The 27,901-nt window shown below is 37.9% G+C and overlaps 2 protein-coding genes across 2 annotated transcripts in view; both read right to left on the bottom strand.

Annotated features, from left to right (window-relative positions):
- Positions 1-1,471: 1,471 nt before the first annotated feature.
- Positions 1,472-24,682, bottom strand: LOC126290759 (ankycorbin-like). Its single transcript, XM_049984910.1, has 3 exons — positions 24,653-24,682; positions 11,569-11,676; positions 1,472-1,933 (listed from the first exon to the last, which is right to left on the bottom strand). Exons 1-3 carry the CDS (start codon positions 24,680-24,682, stop codon positions 1,472-1,474), a joined length of 600 nt encoding a protein of 199 aa, XP_049840867.1.
- A 37-nt stretch (positions 24,683-24,719) lies between these two features.
- The window catches only part of LOC126290593 (serine/threonine-protein phosphatase 6 regulatory ankyrin repeat subunit B-like), a 132,592-nt gene continuing 129,410 nt past the window's right edge, over positions 24,720-27,901 (bottom strand). The window contains exon 11 of the mRNA XM_049984909.1: positions 24,720-24,845. Within this exon, the coding sequence (XP_049840866.1) occupies positions 24,720-24,845 (126 nt within the window). The remainder of the gene's footprint in view (positions 24,846-27,901) is intronic.

Genomic DNA, 27,901 nt, shown 5'->3' with positions numbered 1-27,901 from the left:
AATCTATGACTACAATATCTACGATTCAAAATTTGAATCAGTCAACCAAACAAATACCCAAGTGTAGCAATTTGTAGGGATATGAAATGAAAACAATAAATGTGCAGAACCAGCGGTATGTGACTGCATTAATATGATACTAGATCTGTTAGGTACAAAACATCATACTAAAGGCATTTTCCTAATCTTCCAAAGGGTTTTGACACAGTGGATCACAAGATATTGCTGGAAAAACTGAACATATGGTACTGGATCAGAGGACTTGCAAACAAATGGAATGCATTGTTTCTAGCAATTTCATACAGACAGTCAGCACAAAGCACACTAACAAACAACTCAATCATTAACTGAAATCCTATCTAGCAGTAAAACTGTTAAACAAGGTGTGCCACAGTGCTGAGCATTGGGACCTCTATTTCTCAGGCATATTTATGACTTGAGCCTGAATATAGATGCACACAAAACCATAATAACTGCAGATGATATTCCTCAAAGTGGAGAACATATGGGCAGTTCAGAAAGCTGTGAATTTGGCTACTGAACAACTCAGCAACATAAAATTTTATGTCTTATTTACAAAATAATTCTAATATGAAATACTTTTTGTCAGAGATGTTCTGGTGTAAGAAGAGAAATTAAAAATACAAAAAAGCATGCCAACTGAGTCTCAGTTATTGTGATTACCATTTATTCACATGTCATGTGGGTCCTCCTTTGTCTTTCATTATTGTATGATGTTAACATTCCAGTGGTGAGGTTTGTAAAGTTCTGTGAATGAATCAAGCTGAATGAGAATGAGAAATGAACAACTATCTTTTTTATTCAACTACACAGAAAAAACTATGACCTAATGGACAATGATACCAAAAAAGAAAAGATAAGTATAAAAATCTATTATTTTGTAAATTTTCCTTCTCTCCTGGGGTTAATCAGTATTACAATAGCAGTGTGCGCACTAGAGATGCACTTTCACTGACTGAGAATTATGCAGCTTGGGAAATGAACTGTGTAATTTGTGGGAGTCACCACAGTTCATCATGAGTTTGTTGGAGGTTTGAAATGCTTTAATAGTATTGACATTTAAGAGAAGGGAGTTTTTACTGAGAAAAATTTTCTCATTTAGCATAATGTGAAAATTGAGATATGGGGAATCAACAAGTCAGGTATAACATTGTGTGAAAAAGGTGTATAAATATTTAATATCAGGAAAACTACAATAAAAATTTTCTTCTCCTCAAAGAAAATCATCTTCACCTTACACAAACTGGATGGTATATGTAATTGATAGTAATCATTGACTGCATCATTTATATTGTATTGAACACAATAACATTCTGTGTGTGTACCAGAAGTGAATTATTATTACAAAACAATGAATTAAAAATGTTTCAGAATAACAAGACAGTTTTCATTCCACTGCAAAATATCACAAAGTTGTCCACCCCCTCCATAGTTAACACACAGGTGCACTTCACGTCTGAACCCACTCTTCCAGATCCAAAATTTCTGCAGCACAGTATACCCTAGACTGAAGAGCTAGTTCGAGGGCTGTTCTGTTCTCATTGTCACATAATTTTACATCAGCACCTTCATGTATCAAGAATTCCATCATCCTAGGAGTCCAGGAACCCCAGTCTCCCATGGAACTTAACAACATGAGGGAAGTTTTGCCATTTCTGTCCCTTTGATCAATTGGAATGTGGCCCTCATCCAAGAGGTATTTCACAGTCAGTGCACGGCCAGAAAGAGCTGCACAGTGGAGGGCTGTCTGACCATCATTATTCCATTCATCTGGATTCTTTTGCATGCATAAGACGTGCTTCACCATTTTGAAACTGTTCTTTGCTGCAATATGTAACAAGGTTGTCTTGTGTTCAGGATCCCACCAACAGTCTTCAAGATTAGTTCCCAATGAAATCAAATCTTCTAACATCTGCACAAAGAAAAAATATTTTGCATAAATAAAAAAGAAGTTACGGCAATTTAAGAATGTCATGTGCACAAAATTTTCATCAAAATATCCCCTATGACTTTTCTAGTACAGTGACACAGATATTTTGATTGTATCACCACTCAAATTAATGTGTGCATCTAAACTGTGAGAACAAATCAAGATTTACTTTAAAAATAAAATGTGTAGTATATTCACACACACATCAGAGATGACCACAGAACTTTGTAACTATAGTTAGTCTCCTAGACAGAGAGAAAGCTTCCACAAATAAATATAAACACATTCTTCTAGTTATGTAACAATATTATGAAAAGGATACTTGCCACTCACCATATAGTATAGGCACTGAGTCACAGAGAGGCACACCAAAAAGATTGTCACAAAATAAGCTTTCGGCCAACAGTCTTTGTCAAAAATAGATCTCTCTCTCTCTCTCTCTCTCTCTCTCTCACACACACACACACACACACACACACACACACACACACACGACCACACTCTCTGGCACCTGAAGCCAGACTATGAGCAACAACAGCAGCAGTGCATGATTGGAGAGGCAACTGGGTGGTGCTAAGGAGGAGGCTGGGTTGGGGAGGGGGAGGGATAGCAGGGTAGGGGTCTCATATGCTGTCCCTCTTCTTCACACTTATCCACCCTCAGACCTGCAACCCGCAATAAAATATTTTTTTTTTATTTATATCTTTTCTTTAATCCTATTGTGACTTCACACCAATTTTAGCGAGTTTTGCCTTTCACTATCATTGTACTCACTAAGATTTCATCTTGTTACCTCCTATTTCATCCTTTTTGTGATTTTTTTCCCATTTATTTGGGTGTATTTTTGCAAATTTTTTTGGAAGTAATCCTACATTATTTTACGCATTTCTTCAAGGTTTGTTTCCCCCCACCCTCACAGCCTACCAAACAGACTCATCCACAGACCAATGTTGAACCCTTCCTGACTCAGTTCACTCCTCCATCCACCCATGATCCACCCCCATTGCCCCAAATCATGCCCTGTTAACTTTCCAGAATTTCTTAACCTTGAACCTTGCCTCACCATAATTCCCCAAAGACCTCAACACACAAACCAACCTTAAATCTGCAGAAAAAACCAGTCTACCACCTAAGAACTGATTATGATCTTATTATACTACCTGCAAAGGCTTCAACACTGTTGTTTTGAATCACAATGATTACCTAGCAGAAGGACTCCACCAGCTTGTAACTTCCATCTACTTTATTTATTCACTGACAGTCCTTGGTGTCGACGTACTGCATTGTTATACTGGCTGAAAAATGGGTGGTGGAAGTTCAACACCAACTACTGTAAATCATGCAGATGACAGTTGCACAATTGCATTTCACGGTTCTTTACTTTCATTGTTCACAACCCCCACCGCCCCCAATATTACACAATTATATGGCAAGTTCACTGCAGTTAAATGTTGATAAGCCTCATTAATAGGTTGCAGGCAAACATCAACATACTGCTATGATAGTTTGCTGTTGAACATCTATGAGCAGTAAAAACCTAACCACACAGTTCACAGTTCTCGCAGAATAGCAGGTATGTGTGACCCTATTTCTCAAATAAATTGAACGGACATTGTCATTAAGTGTTTTAACACATGACCTATTTAGTTTACACTTATTCTACTGCTAAAATGATGCAGTTTTGTTATCTTAACCAATAAATGAGTTGCCTCTGAAAATCAGCCATGGCCTGAGCGTCTTGAGACCAAAAGTCAGTCCTTTATACATCCTCATAATAATAGGCACTGAAACTATACATTGTTCCATGTTTAAATTACAGAAATAAAAATTAAAACATAACTCATTCAATTAACAGAATACATCTAAAAATTCTTTCTTTTTAACATTTTCTTCTGCAACAAAGATTAGGCTGAATTATTTGTTTAAATAATGAAATTAATGGTTATAGTTACGCTAACAACTTTTGACAAACCTGGTAATTATTTTGGAATTATTTAGGGGCTGGCTGTGCTAATATGTTTTTGAACAGAGCCAAATAAATACTTCAAGAATTCTAGTAGTTCTTCCAAATGTTTATAATTGGTACATAATTTATATTTGTTTATAAGTCAGTAATAAAATCTGCCATGCAACAATTACTGATTTCAACCTATAACTACAGTATTAACTAGGAATGGTCAAAATAAGTTATGCAATTAATTATATACACAAAACTATGCACAAAATTAGACCTGGTGCTATATTCCTTAAGACTGAGGACCAACCTTTCTCTTTTATGGAAATGCGGCTTATACTCATGCATGTTAATGGTAATTAGGCAAAAATTAAAATAAAAATGAATTTAAGGAGGCATATGGAAAAAGAAGAGAGGAAGTAAAGTGATCCCTGCTTGCTTCGTCACAAACTATCAGATAACATGCACCTACGAACCTTGTCCCAGTGACCCCATGCCAGAAATCCAGCAGGATCTCAAGTCTCCTCATATCCTTAGGCCCATCCCAGAAACTCTCCCTGGAGGGCATCTCTCTGCTCATCCCTACCACTCCCCACACTCCTATCTTCTGCATGCTTCCTGAAGTCTATAAACCCAGCCACCCAGGATGCCCCATTGTGGTTGGTTACTGTGCTCCCACCTTCAATCTATCACCCGGAACCTACCCTCTTATATAGAAGATACCAACCATTTCCTCCACCAACTATTGATGCCATGTTCCTTTACACTAACAACCATGGCCTTACTGCTATTGAACATAACCTTTCCCAATGCCCAATGGATTCCAAACCAACAACCTCATTCCTAGTCACCATGACCATCTATATCCTAACCCGCAATTATTTCTCCTTTGAAGGCAATACCTACAATCAAATCTGGAATACGGCTATGGGCACCTGCATGGCGCCATCCTATGCCAACCTATTCGAAGGCCATTTAAAGCAATGCTTCCTAAACAGCCAGAATCATAAACCCTTTACCTAGTTAAGATTCACAGATGATATCTTTGTGATCTAGATTGAGGGTGGGGACACCCTATCCACGTTCCTCCAAAACCTCAACAGCTTCTCCCCCATTTGCTTCACCTGGTCGTACTCTACCCAATAAGCCACCTTCCTAGATGTTGAATTCCACCTCAAAGACGGCTACAGCAGTACCTCTGTCTATATCAAACCTACTAGCCACCAGCAACACCTTCACTTCGACATCTGCCACCCATTCCATACCAAGAAGTCTCTTCCATACAGCCCAGCCACCTGTGGCTGTCGCATCGGTAGTGACAATCGGTTCCTCTCAAAATATATCGAGAGTCTCATTAAGGCCTTTATGGATTGTAGTTACCCTCCCACCTCTACATAAAAACAGATCTCAGGTGCCTTATCTTTCCAGTGACCCACCACCTCCCAAAGTCACGAGGGGCATTACCCTCATGGCTCAATCTCGTCAAAGGCAGGGCTACCTGTTAAACCAGTCACAAGTGTCACAGAGTCCATTACTTACTTACTCACTCCTTGGTGCTACAGCCCATGTAGGGCCTTGGCCTTCTGGACAATCTGCGCCCACTCTTCTCTGATGGCTGCCTTGGCTCTCCATCTTCTAACTCCTGTTCTTGTCAAGTCCCACTCAATGTTGTCTAGCCATCTGGTCCTCAGCCTGCCCCTCATAAGGTGTCCACCCGGTTTTCCTTGGAAAACATTCTTGAATGTGCTGCTCTCCACCATTCTTTCTACATGTCCCAACCAACATAGTCTATTACTCTTTATTTCTGTCATGATACCTACTTTGTTGTACAACTCTCAGATCTCATTATTATTTCTGATTCACCAAAACTCCCTATCATTCACTGGCCCAAAGATTTTCCTAAGTATCTTCCTTTCCCATCCTTGCAACAACTCCTCATCATTTTGCGTCATTGTCAAAGTCTCTGAACCATACATCACTACAGGTCTCACTACTGTACAATACACTGACAGCTTCAGATTCCAACTAAGGTTTTTTGCTTTAAATACATACTAAAATGTATTTCTTCTCTCATATCATTATTCTCAGTTACCAGTGACCCTAGATATTTAGAGCTCTCACAGCATTGAAATTATTTCCTGTTCAAATCAGGCTCCTTTCTCCTTCACTACACATTTTCCTAGATGTTAATAAACATACATATATACATTAATACTTGTTCCATACATCATAAATATGACAGTTCGTAATGATGCATAAGGCATCACTTTAACATAAGTTTTCTTTACACAAAATAATTAATTAACATTCTTTTTCTGTTACTCCTTCATATCTAAAAATTCATCTATTTAGAAGGAGGAGTCATCATTCAGAAAATCTTTTAATTTGATTTTAAATGTTGGCTGGCTGTCAGACTTTTAATGCTATTTAGTAAATGACCAAAGATTTATGTAGCAGCATAATTCACCCCTTTCTGTGCCAAAGTAAGATTCAATCCAGAATAGTGAAGAACATCCCTCGTTATTTTTGAATTGATATGTGTTATTAATAACAAATTTCATAAGTGAATATATGTATTGTGAAGGTACTGTGAATATCTCAAGTTCCTTAAATAAATGTCTGCAAGGTAATCTTGGGTCGGCTCCAGCTATTATTGTGATTACACACTTTTGTGCAATGAATACTTTTTCTCTTAATGATGAATTGCCCCAAAATATGATGCCATATGAAAGCAGTGAATGAACATAGGCATAGTAGGCTAATTTACTGACATGTTTATCACCAAAAACCAATAACCCTAACAGCATAAGTAGTTGAGCATAACCATTTCAGCAGATCATTGATGTGTTCCTTACAATTCAGTTTCTCATCAATGAACTCACACAGAAATTTTGACTTTTCTGCCTTAGCAGCTGACTTCTGTTCATAGTCTATGTTTCCAATGGTGTTATGTCATTTACTGTACAGAATTGTATAAACTGCGCTTTCTCAGTTTTGTGAGAGTCCATTTGCAGAGAACCGCTTAATAATTTTCTGAAAAGCATTATTTACAATTTCCTCAGCTGTTTCTTGTTTATAGATTGTGATTACTATACTTGCATCCTCAGCAAAAAGAACTAGTTTTTCTCCTTCATGATTCTAGAGTGGCAAGTCTTTAATATATATTAAGAACAATAAGGGACCCAAGACTGAACCCTGTGGGACACCATTCTTGATACCTCCCCAGTTAGAGGACTCTGCTGATCTTTGCTGACTATCCGTACTGTTAATTTCAACCTTCTACTTAAGCTTATCTGGAAGAATTTTGTGATTCACACAATCAACAGCCTTTGAGGTTTCACAAAATATCCCAATGGGTGATGTTTGGTTAGTCAGAGCATTTAATATTTGATTAGTGAAAGCATGTACAGCATTTTCTTTTTCTGAAAACCAAACTGACATTTTATTAGTGCTTCATTTTTAGCAAATTATGAAGCCACTCTTGAATACAGGACTTTTTCAAGAATTTTGGATAAAGCTGTCAGAACTGAGATTGGGTGGAAGTTGTTAGCATCAGACCCATCCCCCTTTTTTATGCAATGGTTTAACAATAGTGTATATCAGTCTATCTGGAAAAATGCCCTGTTTCAGTGAGCTACTACATAAGTGGTTGAGAATCCTATTTATTTGTTGGGAACAAGCTTTTAATGCTGTGTTGGAAATGCCATTAATTCCATGTGGGCTTTTACTTTTGTGTTAATTTATTATTTTCCTAATTTCAGTAGGAGAAGTGGGTTGAATTTCAATTTTATCAGATTGCTTAGGTATTGCCTCTTCCATATACTGCCTTGCATTTTCTAATGAATAGCCAGATCCTATTTTTCCTACAACACTTAAAAATGTTTATTAAAATGTTTTATACTTCTGACTTCTTGTTAACAAACTTTTCACCTAGTTTGATAGAAATGCAGTCTTCTTGTGCTTTCAGTTTCCCTGTTTCCCTTCTAACAATATTCGAAATTGTTTTCATTTTATTATCAGAGTGGCTAATCTCAGACATAATGCACATACCTCTAGACTTTTTAATAACATTTCTTAATACAGTGCAGTAGTTTTTAGTATGTTTCAATGCTTCAGGACCATTGCTCCTCCTAGATATAAGATACATTTTCCTTTTCTGCTTTCAAGACATTTGTATCCCTTCAGTAAACCAAGGTTTCTTAAAATTATATTTCTCAGCTTTCTTATGGAAACTATTTTCAAATATACTCACAAAGGTATCATGAAAGAGGTCAAATTTTGAATTAGTGTCAGGTTCCCTGTACACCTCATATGAGTGTAACTTTTGCAAACTTTCTGTAAAATTTTCAGTTGTTAAATCATTAATTGAATGCACTATTTTGAATTACTGTACAGAGCTATGTCATACACTGTAACTAGCTGTGCATCACAATCAGACAGACCATTCTTAACTGGAGAATTTTTTATTTTATTAAATTTATCTTGGTCTATAAAAACATTATCTCTCAGTATGCTGCTTTCCTGTACCACCTGAGTAGGAAAATCAATAACTGACGTCAAATTGGAAGAACCAAGTAATACTTCAAGGTCAAGCTTTTTATTGGACTCTTTAAGAAAATCTACATTGAAATGCCCCATAACAATAATTTTCTTCCCCCTGCCTGACAGACAGCACAACAAAGAATCCAAGTTTTATAAAAACAGTTGAAAATTTTCCAATGGGGACCTATACATGGCTAAAATTTTAAAAGTGCTATTATTTAGTTTCAGCTCACACACGCATGCTTCTATATGTTGCTCTACACAAAAATTTTTAGTTTCTAAATTTTTCACACTATGACAGATTTTAACATATATGCCAACTCCATAGTATGTCTGCTTGTATGTGCTGAAACCTTATATTCACCAACATTCATCATTTCCGTACTTGTGGCTGTATGATGTTCAGACACCCACAGTACATCTGTTCCACCCTCAGATTCTAAATCTTCTAAAGAAGCAAGAAGCTCATTTACTTTAATTTTTAATCCCTTGATATTCTGATGCAATATACTAACATTATTTTTCATTGCACTTTTATGAGAATCTTGTGACACACTGACATTAGTTTTCACTGTACTGTTATGACACTCTTGTGATATTTTAACATCCCTCATGCCTGCCAGTCTGAGCTTCTCATTAAGCTTCATTTCAATCAATGTTGGATGACTGGACAGTGATCTTAGCCTAAAAAAGAAGGACTCCTATGAGTTTCAGTGCCTCCCCTCCCCCCTTAAAGATTTTGCTATCATCCCAGCAAGTTTACCCTCCCCTTTCCTATTGAGATGCAGCCCATGTCTTGTGAAGTTCGAACTACTAATACCATCAACAAGAACCAAACCTTTCCCTGCTAAAGTAGACACCCGAAGCAGCTGATCTAGCACCATATTGACCCTCCTGACAGAGCTGTTCAATTGGGGCTGATAATATTGCATGAAAACAGGAACCAAGTCAAAGTTTGTATGGTTCATTGCAGATGCTACTTTTACCAGGTCACACTCAATATTGTAGCCTTGATCCCTATCAGTACTGTTTCCCACTCCACCCACTACCACAACATGATCCTGTTTTGTAAAACCCTTGCACGATGATCCTACATCCTCTATCACTTGGCAAAGACATGCACTGGGCTTGAAAATACTTGTAACCTTGTACCTGTCACCTAATTTTTCCTGTAAGATCTGGCTCACACCTCTTCCACAGCTACTACCTAACAATAGAACTTTCCTCCTACTTTCTACTTTTTTTTAAACAGTTTGTTTCCTAGTGAGCTGGTTTCCTAGTCTTTGTCTTTAACTGATTGTCAGCCCCATCTCTGCTCCATATCTTTCTAATTTTTCAAGCTTTTCTTCCAGGTCCTGTTTCCTCCTGGATAACAAATCAATATCATCTGCACATTCAAGAGCCTGTGTCACTATATTAAACAGTGTTCCTCCAGAGTTTCCGCTTTGTGTCTTTCACATTACCCTCTCCAACTGTACATTAAGCAGAGTAGTGGAGAGCACATCACCCTGTCACAACTCTTGGTTAATTTCAAATGCCTTTGATAAAGTGCCCTCAGCCTTCACTTCACATGCTGTTCTTCTCAAAGTCATTTGGACCAGTCTTATTACTGTGTTAGATACTCCTGCACATTGCATTGCCTTCCAGAGTTGATACCTGTTAATACAATCATAAGCTTGTTTGAAATCGATGAACAGCTGGTGGACATAAATGTTATACTCATAACATTTTTCAAGGATCTGTCTGATGGTAAATATCTGATCTGTAATTGTTCTATTAGTTCTGAAACCACACTGGTAGTATCCTACACACTCTTCTACTTATATACTGAGTCGCCCTGCCATGATTTTTCCTTATACTCTATTTACTATACAGACCAGGGCTAATCCTCTATAATTTGCACAGTTGGCTTTGACATGTCTCTTATGAATAGGGCATATTATAGCTATATTCCACTGTTCTGGCATATTTTCTTTTGCACCATATTTCCACTATAATCTCAGGCAAAACCCTTATTAGTTTTCCTCCATCATATTTTATCATTTCTGCTGTAATATTGTCTTCTCCCAGAGCTTTATTGTTTTTAAGAGTCTTGATACTAGCTTTAACTTTTTCCAGTGTAGGTTCCTCAACAGTTTCCTAGTACTCTTCTCTTCCCTGTTTACTTCCTGCTCCACCTTATCTACCATGGCAGCATCTACTTCACCTTTCTTTTCCGATTCTGCATTCAGTAGTTTACAAAATACTCTGCCCACCTGTCTAAAAACTGATCTTTCCTTCCAAACAGATTTTCCTCTTTATCTTTACAGAACACTGTTCTGCATTGGAATGATTTCTTTATATCTTTCAGGCTTCTCTCTTTTAATTAATCAATCCACCATTTTTCAAATCCACTCCTTTTCCTCCTACATCCCTTATTTGCATCCTTTCTCTTCTCCTAGTATTCTTCTGCAGTAATTCTTGTTCTCCTCTGCAGGATTCTTTTTCTTGCCTCATTCCTTTCTTCTGTCTTCCTCCTACAATCTTCATCAAAGCAGAACTGGGTTCTCAATTGCTTTTTTCTACCCAATACAGTTTCAGCTGTCTTCTGTATTATAGCTTCGACTGTTTCCCATCTTTCTTCAATATCCTCTCCTTCCCAATCTTTGACCTCATTAAGTCTATTTGTCAAAATAGTTTTATACTGTTGCACTATATTTTCATCATTTCTTAGCTTAGCATCATCAAACCATAGCACAATAATTTTCTTTGTCTGTCTGTAATTGACTATTCTCTATCTGTATTTAATTCTTACCAAATAGTGATCACTGTCTCCATCGGCACCAGTGCATACACCGCTTGATGGCTAGTGATGTATATATGTAGATGTAGATATAGACACTACCAACTTCTAGTGTATCTGAAGCATGTCATCTATCTATGAGTACGTGATCAAACTGGTTTTTGTGATGCCATCTGGGGAGAACCATGTAATTTTTCCTTCTATCCTTCCTTTGGACCCATATGTTTTAATAATAATATTTTGCTCATGGCAATCAATTAGTCTGATGCCATTGTCATTAGAAGCTTCATGCATGCTGTCCTGCCCAGATGCTTTCCTATATGAAATTTCTCTTCTTACTTGTGCATTAGAGTCCGTCATAACCACCTTAACATCATGCTTTCCCACCGTTACTATTTTCTGTTCCATATGCTCATAGAATATCTTTTTCCATCGGTTCTGCATCTTCTGTTGGAGTATATGAACTTATGAAGCAAATATTGAAAAAGTGGGCTTTCATCCATAATACACAGATTCTTTCACTAACAGGCTTAAATTTCAATATGGCACCCTTATGAGCATTATCAACCAGAAAACCTGTGTCTCCATATCCTCTGCCTCGACAACTGTACCACTATATGTATGTCCCAGATGCTGCTAATATTCCATTTCCTTCCCATTTCACCTCTTGTATAGCTGCCATCATCACATTACATTTCTTCATCTCCCTTTTCAGATTCCGTAGTTCTCCAGTCTTGTTAAGTGTTCTTGCATTTCATGTCGCTAAATACCAATTCATATGTCATTTCCATTGCCAAGGCCATTTATTTGTTACATTCGTCTGGCTTCCTTTGTCCTTTGGTTCCATAACTAGCTCTTTTTTCTGGGATAGGTTTATTAGCCCCGTGCCCAACCTCCTCCTTTATCTATGTTTGGGACTGGTACTGGGATTTCCATGGTATCTCCCAGTGGCAGAGTTCACAGAGGCCTTTACAGACTGTAATTATCCTCCCAACCTTGTACAAAAACAAATCTCCCGTGCCTTAACTTTACAGTCACCCACTACCTCACTAAGTCTCACCATCCAGCCAGAGAGGAGCATTCCCCTTTTAACTCAGTACCACCCAGGACTGGAGCAACTGAATTACATTCTCCATCACGGTTTCAACTATCTCTCATTGTGCCCTGAACATGTTCATAAAGAAATTGTGGAGCCTCTTCCCATATCAGAAGGCTACAGCTGTGGCCTCACAGTCATGGATTGATTTTGAAGATGGCCTGAAGCTTTCCCTGTGAAAGACATTACAACTGAGACAGTAGCACAAATGTTCTTCCATGGGTGGAGCATCCAGATTGACATACCGGTATGCATTACAACAGATCAAGGATGCCAATTTGAGCCCTACCTGTTCGAAGTTTTGGCCAGTTTGTTAGACACTAAGTGCATTCATACTACTGCTTATCACCTGGCAGTGAATGGAATAGCAGACTGTCTGCATTGCCAACTGCTGTCAGCCATTCAGTGTCATGCTACACAAAACTGGGTGGAGACATTACCCATCGTGCTCCTTGGTCTCCATACACCATTTACTGGCAACCTGAAGGCTATGCAGAAGCTGAATTAGTGCTATGGACAAATACTGTGCCTACCACCAGGGGAGTTTATGATTAATGTGACAGATGAGGCAGTTGATGTTTCAGAGTTTGTCACCAAATTACAACTGCACATCTGAAAACTTCAGCCAGTGACACATAGAGAGCAAAGTAGATAGACATCAGATGTGTGTCCACCGCTGTAACCACTGCCTTTTACGATGCACAAGATACAATGAAGATGGCCGGCCCCATGACTGCCAAAGATAAAAATAAAGTATCTGATATTAGACATGTCCAACAGGATGCCAGCAAGATGTGACAGCCAACAGGTGCTGTAAAAAAAAATTTTAAAACATTTTAAATAGTGACACCAAGTGAGGTTCCCCCATGAAATGCTAACACCACTGAATTCGGTAATAAAATACCTGGTTTCCAGAAAACAGCGACAATGCACGCTGGACATTATGTCTGACTCAACCCCAGATACTGCTGTACTGGGGGGCAGGGTGGAGGGGGTATGGAGTCATGTAGAGCATTACTTCACAATGACAAGCACAGTGGCAGTGTGGATAAATACTCCATTACATGTACAATTCTATGAATTGTGTTATTCTTTAATTTTTCAACTAGTTTAGTCTTCCACATGTCATCTATTAAGAAATCGGATTTACCTATAGATGCGAATATCAATACAATGTAATATGTGGAAATAAATCATTAGCCCTTAGAAGTTAACCACACTACAATGATCACTGGGTACAGTAGGGATTTGGCTTACTTCTATTTTTTATTGAGAATTTTTTCAATAATGTTGGAAACTCATTATTTGTGGCTGTTGTTTTTTATTGTATTAAGTTCCCGGGCATAGCCTTCTTGGGACAGAAAGGAGATGGTGAGTCATATGTTGGAATACTGCATGTTTGTAGGCAGTTAGATTTTGAGAGAAAGCTAGGATGAAAGTGTCAATCAAGTAGCCTTCCTGGTAACTTTTAAATTTATGGTTGCTACTTTATGTCTAGGAAACTAATGGTGGAATCTCCTAACTCCACGCTTACCTTCACATTAGTGTGCGACTGCTTCATATTTTCCAAAAACTTCTGGAGTTGTCTGGTGGAGCCTTTCTACATACAGTGAACATCACTGACAGATCTGCCCGAGGCAGGATTCGAACCTGCAACTGTAGCGGTCGCGCAGTTCCAGACTGTAGCACCTAGAACCCCTCGGCCACCCCGGCCAGCCAATGAAGTTAATGGGGGAGGAAGGTGAAGACAAGTGGGAAGTGGTAGCAAGGAACAGGAGTCACAGAAAGAGAACAATATCTGACAGGTTCATCATTGGCACAGAGAATAAATTTGTCATGCTACTTCAGTTAACTAAGGGAGAGGTTTCGGTAGATGTAAGTGCAGTTAATATGCAACAGACTTTCACCAGGAAACCAAATGTTCCTAAAAAGAGTAGAAAAGAGGAGGAAAGTTTTTTTAGGTAGTAACCATGGAAGAGGGGTGGGCCAGATCTTGCAGGAAAAACTAGGTGACAGGTACCAGGTCACGAGGCTTTTCAAGTCCAGTGTATACCTTAGCAAAGTGATAGAGGGTATATGATCATTGTGCAAGAGTTTTACAGAGCAGGATCATGATATGATAATGGGTGGAGCATGAAACAGTATGACAGGGATGAGAGCTACAATATTGAGTGTTACTTGGTAAAGATAGCATCTGCTAAGAACCATACAAATGTTGTCTTCCTTACTGCTTTCATGCAGTACAATCAGCTCCAACTTGACAGCTCTGTCAGAAGGGTCAACATGGAGTTAGATCAGCTGCTTCGGGTGGCTATTTTGTTAGACATACCATAGGTTTGGTTCCCGTTCATACTATTAGTATGTGGGACTTCACATGACATGGCCTGCATCTAAATAGGAAACAGAAGGGACAATTGGCTGGGATAACAGCAGAATCTTTAGGGGCACTGAAACTCAAGTGAGTACTTCTTTTTTAGTCTAAGATCAACGAACAATCTGATTGAACGTAAGCTTAAGGAGAAGTTCAGACAGGCAAGTACTAGAGATGTTAAAGTATCACAAGATTCTGATAAAAGTACAGTGAAAAATAACATCAGTTTATTGCATCAGAATATCAGGGGATTAAAAAACAAAGTAGATGAGATTATTGTTTGTTTAGAAAATTTAGAAACTGAGGTTGGAATCGTTGAACTGTGCCTGTCAAAGACATGGAAAAGGTAAATATAGGCGGATATAAGCTTTCAGTACAAGAAAGCAGATACACTATGAAGAGAGGAGTAGTCATATGTTAAAATTTATCATAGTGTGAAAACATTAGAAACTAAAAAAAAATTGTGGAGAGCAACTTATGGAAGCATTTGCCTGTGGGCTTAGACTAAATAATGGTACTTTTATAATTTTATCTGTGTAGAGGTGTTCCCACTGAGAAATTTTCAGCTATTTCTGAAAATTTGGATTCCTGGTTGTGCCGTCTGTCAGACAAATCGAAACAAATTATTGTTTGTGGGTATTTCAATGTAGATATTCTGAAAGAGTCTGATAGAAAGCATGACCTTGAAGTATTACTTGGTTTATTCAATTTGACATCACTTATTCATTTTCCTATTCAGGTAATACAGGGCAGTAGCACACTGAAAGACAAATTTAATCAAATAAAAACTTTTTCTGCTAAGAATGGTCTTTCTGATCATGGTGCAACAGCTAGTTACAGCATATGATGTAGCTCCATGCAGTAATGCAAAACAGTCCTCCAAAATACTGTGTTCAATTAATGCTTTAACAATCACAATTTCTATGGAAAGCTTGCAAAAGTTACACTGGGATGAGGTGCACAGGGAACCTGATGCTAATTTAAATTTTAATCTGTTTCATGGTACCTTTGAGAATATATCTGAAAACAAGTTTCCCTAAGGAAACAGTTATATGTAATTGTAAGAAACCATCTAAAAAGCCATGGCTTACTAAAGCCATAAAAATATCTTGTGAACAGAAAAGGAAAATGTGTCTTATAGCTAGAAGGAGTAATGATCCAGAAACACTCACACATTATAAAAACAACTGATCAGTATTAAGAAAAGTTATCAAAAAGTCCAGAAGTATGGGCATTGTGTCTGAGATTAACACCTCTGATAATAAAATTAAAACAATCTGAAACATTGTTAACAGGGAAGCAGGGCAACCGAGAGCACAGGAAGACCATATTTGTATCAAATTCAATTAAAAGTTTTTTAACAAAAAGTTTGAAGTAGAAAATACTTATAATAATTATTTTTAAGTGTTGCTGAGAAAATACAATTCAGCTATTAATTAGAAAATACAGCACTATATGTGGAAGAGGCAACAGCTATTGGTAAAACTGAATACCTATTGATAAAACTGAAATTCAACCCACCTCTCCTACTGAAATTAGGAAAATAATAAATTCACTCAAAAGTAAAAGCTCACATGGAATTGATGGCATTTCCAACAGCATTCTAAAAGCATATTCCCAACAGAAGAGTAGGATTCCCAGCCACATATGTAATATTGTATTGTATTGTAAATTTATTGGTCCTGTGAATCATACACTGTACAGGGGTACATAATGATATGTTGTTGTTGTGGTCTTCAGTCCTGGAACTGGTTTGATGCAGCTCTCCATGCTACTCTACCCTGTACAAGCTTCATCACCTCCCAGTACCTACTGCAACCTATATCCTTCTGAATCTGCTTAGTGTATTCATCTCTCGGTCTCCCTCTACGATTTTTACCCTCCACGCTGCCCTCCAATACTAAATTGGTGATCCCTTGATGCCTCAGAACATGTCCTACCAACCAATCCCTTCTTCTGGTCAAGTTGTGCCACAAACTTCTATTCTCCCCAATACTATTCAACACTTCCTCATTAGTTATGTGATCTACCCATCTAATCTTCAGCATTCTTCTGTAGCACCACATTTCAAAAGCTTCTATTCTCTTCTTGTCCAAACTAGTTATCATCCATGTTTCACTTCCATACATGGCTACACTCCATACAAATACTTTCAGAAATGACTTCCTGACACTTAAATCTATACTAGATGTTAACAAATTTCTCTTATTCAGAAACGCTTTCCTTGCCATTGCCAGTCTACATTTTAAATCCTCTCTACTTCGACTATCATCAGTTATTTTGCTCCCCAAATAGCAAAACTCCTTTACTACTTTAAGTGTCTGATTTCCTAATCTAATTCCCTTAGCATCACCCGACGTAATTCGACTACATTCCATTATCCTCGTTTTGCTTTTGTTGATGCTCATCTTATATCCTCCTTTCAAGACCCTATCCATTCTGTTCAACTGCTCTTCCAAGTCCTTTACTGTCTCTGACATAATTACAATGTCATCGGCGAACCTTAAAGTTTTTATTTCTTCTCCATGGATTTTAATACCTACTCCAAATTTTTCTTTTGTTTCCTTCACTGCTTGCTCAGTATACAGATTGAATAACATTGGAGAGAGACTACAACCTTGTCTCACTCCCTTCCCAACCACTGCTTCCCTTTCATGTCCCTCGACTCTTATAACTGCCATTTGGTTTCTGTACAAATTGTAAATAGCCTTTCGCTCCCTGTATTTTACCCCCGCCACCTTCAGAATTTGAAAAAGAGTATTCCAGTCAACATTGTCAAAAGCTTTCTCTAAGTCGACAAATGCTAGAAACATAGGTTTGCATTTCCTTAATCTAGCTTCTAAGATAAGTCATAGGGTCAGTATTGCCTCACGTGTTCGAATATTTCTACGGAATCTGAACTGATCTTCCCCGATCGGCTTCTACTAGTTTTTCCATTCGTCTGTAAAGAATTTGCATTAGTATTTTGCAGCTGTTACTTATTAAACTGATAGTTCGGTAATTTTCACATCTGTCAACACCTGCTTTCTTTGGGATTGGAATTATTATATTCTTCTTGAAGTCTGCGGGTATTTAGCCTGTTTCATACATCTTGCTCACCAGATAGTAGAGTTTTGTCAGGACTAGCTCTCCCAAGGCCGTCAGTAGTTCCAATGGAATGTTGTCTACTCCGGGGGCCTTGTTTCGACTCAGGTCTTTCAGTGCTCTGTCAAACTCTTCACGCAGTATCGTTTCTTCCATTTCATCTTTATCTACATCCTCTTCCATTTCCATAATATTGTCCTCAAGTACTTCGCCCTTGTATAGACCCTCTATATATCCTTCCACCTTTCTGCTTTCCCTTCTTTGCTTAGAACTGGGTTTCCATCTGAGCTCTTGATGTTCATACAAGTGGTTCTCTTATCCCCAAAGGTCTCTTTAATTTTCCTGTAGGCAGTATCTATCTTACCCCTAGTGAGATAAGCCTCTACATCCTTACATTTGTCCTCTAGCCATTCCTGCTTAGCTATTTTGCACTTCCTGTCGATCTCATTTTTGAGACGTTTGTATTCCTGTTTGCCTGCTTCATTTACTGCATTTTTATACTTTCTCCTTTCGTCAATTAAATTCAATATTTCTTCTATTACCCAAGGATTTCTACTAGCCCTCGTCTTTTTACCTACTTGATCCTCTGCTGCCTTCACTACTTCATCCCTCAAATCTTCCTATTCTTCTTCTACTGTATGTTGTATGGTTTTCAGTATATAGCAATGTAACATATGGGAATAACATTTCACAAATACACAAATAAATTTTACACGCTCACATTTCATACTTTTGGCCTTGATTATACAGATACACACATATAATACACTGATAAATCTACATGTACACATTTCTTATTTTGGTCTTAGTTGTATAAACTAATTTTTTTCACATATTTACATTGGAGATAAAAATTCATCAACACTATAGTAGCAATTCTGCAGCAAGTAGTCACTCACTGCAGTTTTGAATTTATGCATGCCAGTTATTGCCTTAATTTATTTAGGTAGTTTGTTATACAGTTTTTTTTTGTTTTTTTTTTTTTTTTCCTGCTTGCAAGGGTCCTTTTTGTTTTAGTGTTGCATGCGAAAACTGAATATGTAAATCTTGATTATTCCTTGCGTTGTATGAATGGATATTTTGGTTTTTTGGAGCAATCTTGCTATTTTCATCTACGATTTTCGTTATAAACATTATTGTTTCTAGGATATATAGGCATGGTAATGAAAGAATATGAAGCTTTTTAAACGAGGGTTTGCATGAAGATCAAGGTGCTGAGCCTTCCATGGCTATTATTTTTTTATTTTTATTTTTAATACAACAGCTTTTGCTGGATGGGGGAAGATAACTTCCCTCCTGCATAATTCAGAAAAGCTGGTGTTGGTTGGGCAGGATCCATATAGCACAGGATGTGCAGCAGTCATTGAAATGAAGGATGGTGTGATGGGCAGCATGCTCAGCAACAGGGTGGTCCACTTGTTTCTTGGCCACAGTTTGTCAGTGGCCATTCATGCAGACAGATAGCTTGTTGGTTATCATGCCCACCTAGAATGCAACACAGTGGTTGCAGCTTAGCTTCTAAATTACATGACTTGTTTCACAGGTAGACCTGCCTTTGATTCAATAGGTAGCATTTGTGGCCGGACTGGAGTAGGTGATGGTGGGAGGATGTGTGCGACAGGTCTTGCATCTAGGTCTGTTACAGGGATATGAGTCATGAGGTAAGGTGTTAAAAGCCTAATGTAGTTTATAAAATAACAGTTTATTCTTACACCTGTCTTTAAGAAGCTGTACAGCACCCAAAATTAGCAGTTCACAGTTTGACAGCTCATATGTAAGACCTATGTAAGGTGCAGTCCCGGGTGTTGACAAACACCACCGCTATGCATGTTCCATACATAAAAATATATGCACCAATTTCCACAATACTCAATAACATTAATATTTAATAACTTTCAGGTGATTTCTGTGTATCAGATTAATGAAAATTTTAACTGAACTGGAATTAACAAGAAGGTGTGAAATGTCAGTGCCATCTGACTGAGATATTGTTGGACATTGTGATTCTAATTATAGAATGACTTAATTTAGCTACCACAGTATATTTTCCTCTGACAAATTGCTACAGCACAATGCTAAGTGTGAATGGTAACCTTTTCTTGTATATGTGAATTGTGTTTTTACGTTTGCCACTGAGCTGTTTATAGGTAAATGTGGGTGTTGATCTAGTTCTATGAGCTAAAAGTTTTTCATAGCAAATAAACTAGTCTTAATATCTAATAACTGAAATTTGCATGGGGTTAATGTGTATGTTAGTGCAATTCAAATTATGGTGTTGCATACTTTCTTGAGAAACACACCATCCTACATACAATTAGACTTTCAGCTTCAGCTGACCAGATGTTTGTACTACTGAAGAGAGACTATGAAAGCTATGTCAGTAGCACTACATATGGTGTACTACAGGTGAGGAATTTTCCCACTCTGGCCCAACTAGAACTCATGTGTGAGGATTATTACACCCTAGAAATATTAAAAAGAGATTAAGGACAGAGAACTATTTATTTACAGTGGTGAAGTGACTGTTGAATAGTGAATATATTTTCATTTCGTGCAAAGGCACTAAAACAGGGACACCATCAATGCCTGCAGAGTTGGAAATTTTTAGTCTTATTATTGCTTTTGCTACTTCATGTTGTGAGACAGTGCTGATGTACAATGTGCTTATTTTCACATCACTGGATAGGTATTCTTATTTAGGTTTGATTTTATTGTATTATCAGCAACACCTGTGGTAAAGCTGTTAAATATGTGACTGTTATATTTTTGCATGATGCTCTGTCTTCATCAGATTCTTTTTTATGACACTCCGCACGGCCTTCACTTTATTTACTGAATTCTAAATGAATTCATCATTATGCATCAGTTTTGACACTCTTTTGTACTTTTCTTACCATTTTGGAATACATTTTATAAATATTTGTAACTCAGCAAGCAATTATTCATGTTCCACATTTTATGACATCGTCTCTTCTTCTGGTAAGAAACACTTTTTGTGCTAGAAATACAACTGTTTGTTCTAAAATTGCAGCTTATGGTTACCATTTTCTGTGGGAAAGCAACTTAAAAGAAATGGGTTAATGTGTCAATAAAGGAGTTAATTTTTATGTCATTAATTTATTTAAACTTGTGATGTCTGAATTTTGGTTCAGCTCACACCTTAAACTGTTAGCATTCCCCAGTGTATCCTTTCTCCCACCAATATTTGTCCTACGAGGTATATTAGATCACCTGTGTATAATGTGGAGTGTAAGAGAATAGTAAAGGTAAATGGCAGATGGACTCTGAACACATCTGGATAACTCTCTAAGTAAGAATATAATGTAATATAAATCATCCTTGGACTTCTTGGCACGTCACTTCAGGGTAAAACATTGAGCCTTTGACGATTACCTCCACTGTATTCATCAGGAGCAATTGGCCATCAAAACTGCTGCTGTAGTGCCCTTGCACAGCTCATATATGACTTCTGATTTGTCATTAATTACATAATGTTGTTGCACCGGGTGTCAACATCTGGATGGGTGGCATAACGTAAACATTGCAATGAATATTTCTGGCTCTTCTCTGCATCAAGAGCTCACCTCCATGCACTGTTAAGATTACACCTGTTGTCATGATTGAAGATCTCACATATTCTTATTTCTACAGCCTCTTTAATTACAGAATCCCAGTATGCAGAAGCCTGGGACAAAACTTTTGTTTTGTCACATGGTACTTTTATGTTTGTTTGTGAGGTAGCACTTACCAGCTGCAGACTTCTCCAGTTCTTGATTTTTAATCTGTCACTGATGTTGTTCACAGTAATCAGAAATGCTGCAGAGGGACAGACAGATGTAACTGCTTCCACACTCACAAGGAATATTGTAAATCCCAGGGAGCCTGAGGCTGAGACTGTCCTTAACAGGTTGCAGCATCTCCTTTATCTTCTTAGAAAGTCAGAAAACAGATCTTTTACCTCATCTTTCCATGACTCTCCCTGCTTTGCTGGATGTAGCAACATGTAAAGGAAGGAATACAATAGGTGACTCATCACAGGGATGTTCAACAATTCCATGTTTCCTTGTCTTGGAAAACGATGACTTTATACCACATAAACCATGGCCATTCTTAGGGAAAACATACTTCAAATGATTATTTTCAGAATCCGGGTGGTTCTCATCAGAAATAGTTTTTGCTCTGTATACCAGTGTATTTATAAGTGCTCTTTTTTGGGCTGAAGAGAGAAAACCCTGGGCACTATGTGCAGAATGTGTAGAATGTACTTTTTCATGTCATACTGTATTGTTACCGTTCAAATATTTTTGTACTGGAGACACATCAAATTACTTTAAAAAATAAGGTTATAATAATTAACATATTTAAGCATGCATTTCTGAATTTTTTAGGCATGAACAATTAACAAGAACATATATAACACTTATGGTCATTTTGCAATTTGCAAAATAATTTATACGATATTAACAATTTATTATAGAATAAATAATCTTTATTGTTTCTTTTATTTTCAAATTTCCAAACTGCCCTGCATGATTTCTTCAATTGAATAATAACATTTTTACAATAGTGTATTAAATAACAATCTTCTTAGTTGGTGAAACTCCATTTTGACAGATTTGTGTTATTTAATTTATTGTAATTTTTTAATCTCATGTACAATGGTTTTTCGGGTAAAGTTTTAAATTATGAGAGGGAAGTTTGAAACAGTACTCTATTCACCAAGCAATGACAGCAGAAGTAATCAGTAAGTAAGAAAGTAAGAGAATTGTTTTCAAAAGCGAAAGGTTTCGGTTTATATCCTGGTGTGGCATATATTTTCAGTTGTGTATATGGTACAAAATTTAAATACATGAGCCAGATTCAGTGAAAGTTGTTGATATGAAAATTGCTTTAACAACATTTCATGACTCTCCAGTTTGCTTGTAATTCTCTTTAAATGGTAATTAGAGAAGTCATTTTCTCATTATACCTCTGTGTGATCAAAACTTGTGGCTTGCATGCTTGATGGTGGTAAGTTCCTAAGGGACCAAACTGCTGAGGTCATTGGTCCCTAAGTTTACACACTACTTAATCTAACTTAAACTAACTTACACTAAGGACAACACACAGACCCATGCATGAGGGAGGACTCGAACCTCTGTCAGGGGGAGTTGCACAAACTGTGGCAAGGCACCTCAGACCGCGCGGCTACCCAATGAAAGATGCTTGATGGTATACACTCTAACACAAAAGAAAATTGCACCAAAAAAGAAGTATCCTAATGGAATGGAAATTGGTATGTGTGGTATACTGATACAGACAAACAATTGATTACAGTTTCAGAGAATTATGATGATTTATTCCATAGGAAGGGCTTCACAAATTGAGCAAGTCAATAATGTGTTGGTTCACCTTTAGCACTTATGCAAGCAGTTATTCTGCTTGACACTGACTGACAGAGTTTTCAAATGTTGTCCTGAGCAATATCGTGCCAAATTCTGTCCAGTTGGTTGGTTAGATCACCAAAATCCTGAGGTAGTTGTAAGGCTCTGCGCACAATGTTCCAAATTTTCTCAGTTGGGGAGAGATCTGGTGATGTTGCTGGCCAAAGCAGGCTTTGAGAAGAATGAAGACAAGTAGTAGAAATGCTCGCTGAATGTGGGTGAACATTATCTTGATGAATGTAAGTCCACGATGGCTTGCCATTAGGAGAACAAAATGAGGCAGAGTATCATTGACATACCATTGCACTGTGTGGGTGCTGTGGATGACAACCAAATGTGTCCTGCTATGAAAAGAAATAGCACCCCAAGCCATCTCTCCTGATTGTCAGGCTGTATTGCAGGCAACAATCACGTTGATATCCCACTGATGCCTGGGGTATCTCCAGACATGTCTTCAGCCTGGATTCTCATTGAATGGAGTAGAACTGTCTTCAGTGATGGGCCCCACTTCGAATGGAGCCCAGATGACCAGCCAAGACCTGACTGAAGATACCCCAGACAGCAGTGGGATACCAACCTGACAGTCGCCCACCATACAGCTCAACAGCCGGGAGTGATGGTCTGGGGTGCCTCTTCTTTTCACAGCAGGACACCTTTCATTTTCATCCACAGCACCCTTATAGTACAGTGGCCTGTTGACAATATTCTAGGTCCCATTTTTTTGCCCTTCGTCGCAAGGTATCCTGGGCTTACAGTTCAGCAAGATAATGTCCACCCACACTGGCAAGAACTTCTACTGCTTGGCATTGTGCTTGCCAAACCCTACCTTGGCCAGTAAGACCACCACCTCTCTCCCCAATTGAGAATGATTGGAACATTATGGGGAGGGCCCTCCAATCACCTCAGGATTTTGATGATCTAATGTGCCAATTGGACAGAATTTGACACAATATCCCTCGGGAGGATATCCAACAATTCTATCAGTCAATGCCAAGCCGAATAACTGCCTGAATAAGGGAAAGAGGTAGACCAACACATTATTGACTTGCTCAGTTCATGAGTCTTCCATTCTTGAATTAATCTTCCACTTTTTCTGAAATTGTAATCATTTGTTTGTCCGTACATGTACATTACATTGAGATAATTTGTTCATGGCATGTCATTTTTTTGTTTTAAAGTATATTTTTATGTATGACAGCAACTCTGAGACTGCATGAACACTTACATTGGATTGCCTAATGACACAATATGTATCTGTAAATGATCCTGTAAATATAATGTGGCTCGATAAAAAAATCTACTTACATTGAGGCAGCAGAAAAAAACATAGAAATCATGTGTTTTCTCCTGCCACTGCTTCTTGAGTACATATTTATCTACCCATATTACATTTTCAAACAATGATAATTTTCTAAGTGATTCTGGTTGTACGAGAAGTATGGAACATACCATAGATATGAACATAAGTAACTTTCTCATTAAGATACATAAGTAAAATGGTATGCTGGAGCCCAGTCTACAATACATCACTTTCCCTCACCATTGGACTTAATCTCATATTACTTGCTGAATGAAGTGGAGTCACTCCACATTTATCTGCAACATTTGGGTCAGCACCAGCATTCAGCAACATTTCCAGGACCTGCAAAATAAAATTTTCTAAAATTGAGGGATAATGTGTGAATAATAAACAAATAAAAATAACACAAAAAAATAAAAAATGGCATTACATGATAACACAGTCCTTGTTACTCCTGCCTCACAATCCTTGTTATTCCTGATGCCTTTTCTGCAACATCAATTTCTTATAAGTCATAGTTTTCAATTTCTGTTCCCTCCCCTGTCATGTCTATACCTATTGTTCATTTTCTTTACCTTTTCACCACTTATCATATTTACAGTATAACAGCTTGTGTTATAGAAACCCTGTAATTCATTGTTGGTTCTTTGCTATCTCTCTTATTGTAAATCTCAGAGAGACAGATTCAGTTGCGTTTCACAACCAGTCTCTGAGAATAAGTTGTGGAGGAATTTATAGAATATTTAGAGCTTAGGGTTTCTTCGTTTGCAACATAAACCAGATTGTTATCTTATGTGGAGGTTTGTGGTATCACATGGGATTGCTGCACTGAGCTGTTTGGTCACTTGACCTGTTGGAGTGAAATGAGAATAATGACAGATGTGAATCAATGAAGACAGAGAATACAAAGCTTTACTTCTTCTCTGCCACTTTTTACCAGTATTACAGCAGCATTTAACATGACACACTACCTTATATGGGCATAAAATCACAAACCTCCATGTAAGATAACAACCATATTTATGTTCAGCTTGGAAAATGTTAAGCTCCAAATATTGCAGTTTCTCCAGAACTATTTATCAAATTGAGATAGTAAAAAGCCATGAAATCTGTGTCTTCCACACTTGTAATAACAGCAGCAGAAATGACTATAGCTCCACTTGAAAAAAATTGTTACTGGTACTAAAGTCTGTAGTCAATTTTGCTAAGAGGTAGCTAAGAAGGACATTTTTTTACTATTCATTTGAGTAGAGACAAAATTACAGCACCTTTTATAGGCTACCAGGACTAACACGTGTATCTAAAAACCAGATTAGTTAAAATGCAATTGAATACTGCACTTGATAGAAGTATATTAAGAAAACAAAAAATAAATTATTTTACACTAGGCTGTGAGGGCACCAATGTTGACATTCCACATCTTGCTTGTACCTTTGGCAAGTTTCTATGGCAAGATACATACTGCACAAGCCACTGTATGGTGTGTGGCAGAGGGTACCTTGAACCACTACTACTCATTTGCTTTCTGTTCCACTAGCAAATGGAGAGAGGTGAAAAGAATTGTCTATGTTTCTCTATACGTTCTCTTATCCTGTTTACATGGTCCTTAAACAAAATGTACACTGATAGCAGCAGAACCATTCTGTAGTCAGCTGCAAATGAAAGTTCTCTAAATTTTTTCAGTAATGTTTCACAAAAACAACTTCATCTTCCCTCCAGGCATTCTCACTTGAGTTCATGAGCATTTCTGTAATACTCAAGTCTTGATCAAACCTTCTGGTAAAAAATCTAGAATCATGTCTCCAAATTGCTTTGCTGTCCTCCTTAATTGACCCTGGTGGAGATCCTAAACATTCAGGCAGTACTCAAGAAGAGGTTGCAGCAGTATTCTATGTGCAATCTCCTGGAGACGTGAGCTACACTTTCCTAAAATTCTCCCAATAATACAAAGCTGACCATTTGTCTTCCATCATATCAGTCTTAAGTGCTCGTTCATGTTGCACAGGAGTATTGTCTTCCACTGATGACAATCCATATTTTTCGAGGTTGCACAGGGCCTTTGCTTTAGGCACTGCATCAGGTGCCAGTTGTGTGTAAAAATGTTATGTTGATCAGATGTAATGTGCTTCGCAAGATATTATGCAAATGTTGAAAGATTCTAGCTATTCATTCTGTGGAGAAATTAATTATTCAATGTCAAATTGATGTGTGGTTGTGTAACATCTGTGACTCAGTACACAGAGGATTGCTGCCCCGTAAGACAGTGAGAGTTAGTATGCTCCGTATGCTCATAGTGCTTAAACGTGTTACTTATATGTGCTTACTAATAATTAGTGTAGAAAACTGTGTCACTATTCTGCTATCACACTGCCAGTACCCCATTTCCCACAGTGGCAACCCCAAATTTCCGCTTTGCACCGCGATTTTGCTGTTAAGTCGATAATCTGTCATGCCGGTTACACCATCAAGAATGGTACTGTTACAAATGGTACAGCCTCACCTTTCTTTTTTTTTTGGCAATGTCAAGAACATCTAACAACAAGTTTTTGTGCATTCCACACACATCCCATATGCAAAATATCTAAATATTGGACAAGGCTTCGGCAATCCAACAGTGCCAAACAAAATAGCAACAATGCCTTCACTGTTCACCACATCTTCAGATCAACCTCCCATTGCTGCCAGTGGCAAACAGCACACTATATCCATAATAATTGTCAAATTCACAATAAACATTCCATATTTGACACGAGTGAATCTATTCCTGGCATTTTTGACAAAAGTGCAGCTGAGGGTCACAGTAAAGAACGGCCAGCCGCCTCCATATCAAATATTAATTTACATACTTTTAATTTTTACACAAGATGAAACATGACATGTTCCAATGTTAGTGATTTTGAGCATTATGATACTCGCATTAATGACCTGAACCCTACAGCGCCACAGTGCTGTTACAGTTGAACAACAATGGCCCGTACCATGCCACTCCATCAATCCATTCTGTCTTCCATCTGTCTACAGACTGTGAGATCGAGGTTTACATTACCTTTCAGTACTCGTGCATTCTGATTTTTCAAATCGTGTTCCAACTGTTGTGACTGTGTGCAAGTGCCACGAGGAAGGCTATGATGTTACTCATATCCCAGCTGTGTCAGCCATGCCAGACATCACAATCAATTCACTTCCAATCCAGCACAGTGCTTCTCATTTGCATCACCTGCACCCGGCACCAAAACCAACTATGGATGCTGAGAACATATTTTTCACAATCTTGCCTCAGCAAGTTCAGATATCACTGCCTCCTGCTTCGAGTGATGTCACACTTGGGTCACATGTGCCATGAACGACTGCACAATCACACAAACTCCATGAAAGACGAACAGTGGTGCTGGATACTA

The sequence above is a fragment of the Schistocerca gregaria genome, chromosome 1 (assembly GCF_023897955.1).
Source record: "Schistocerca gregaria isolate iqSchGreg1 chromosome 1, iqSchGreg1.2, whole genome shotgun sequence".
Lineage (NCBI taxonomy): Eukaryota > Metazoa > Arthropoda > Insecta > Orthoptera > Acrididae > Schistocerca > Schistocerca gregaria.
Note: the sequence above shows the minus strand (reverse complement) of the source record. Positions and strands in the feature narration are given on the sequence as shown.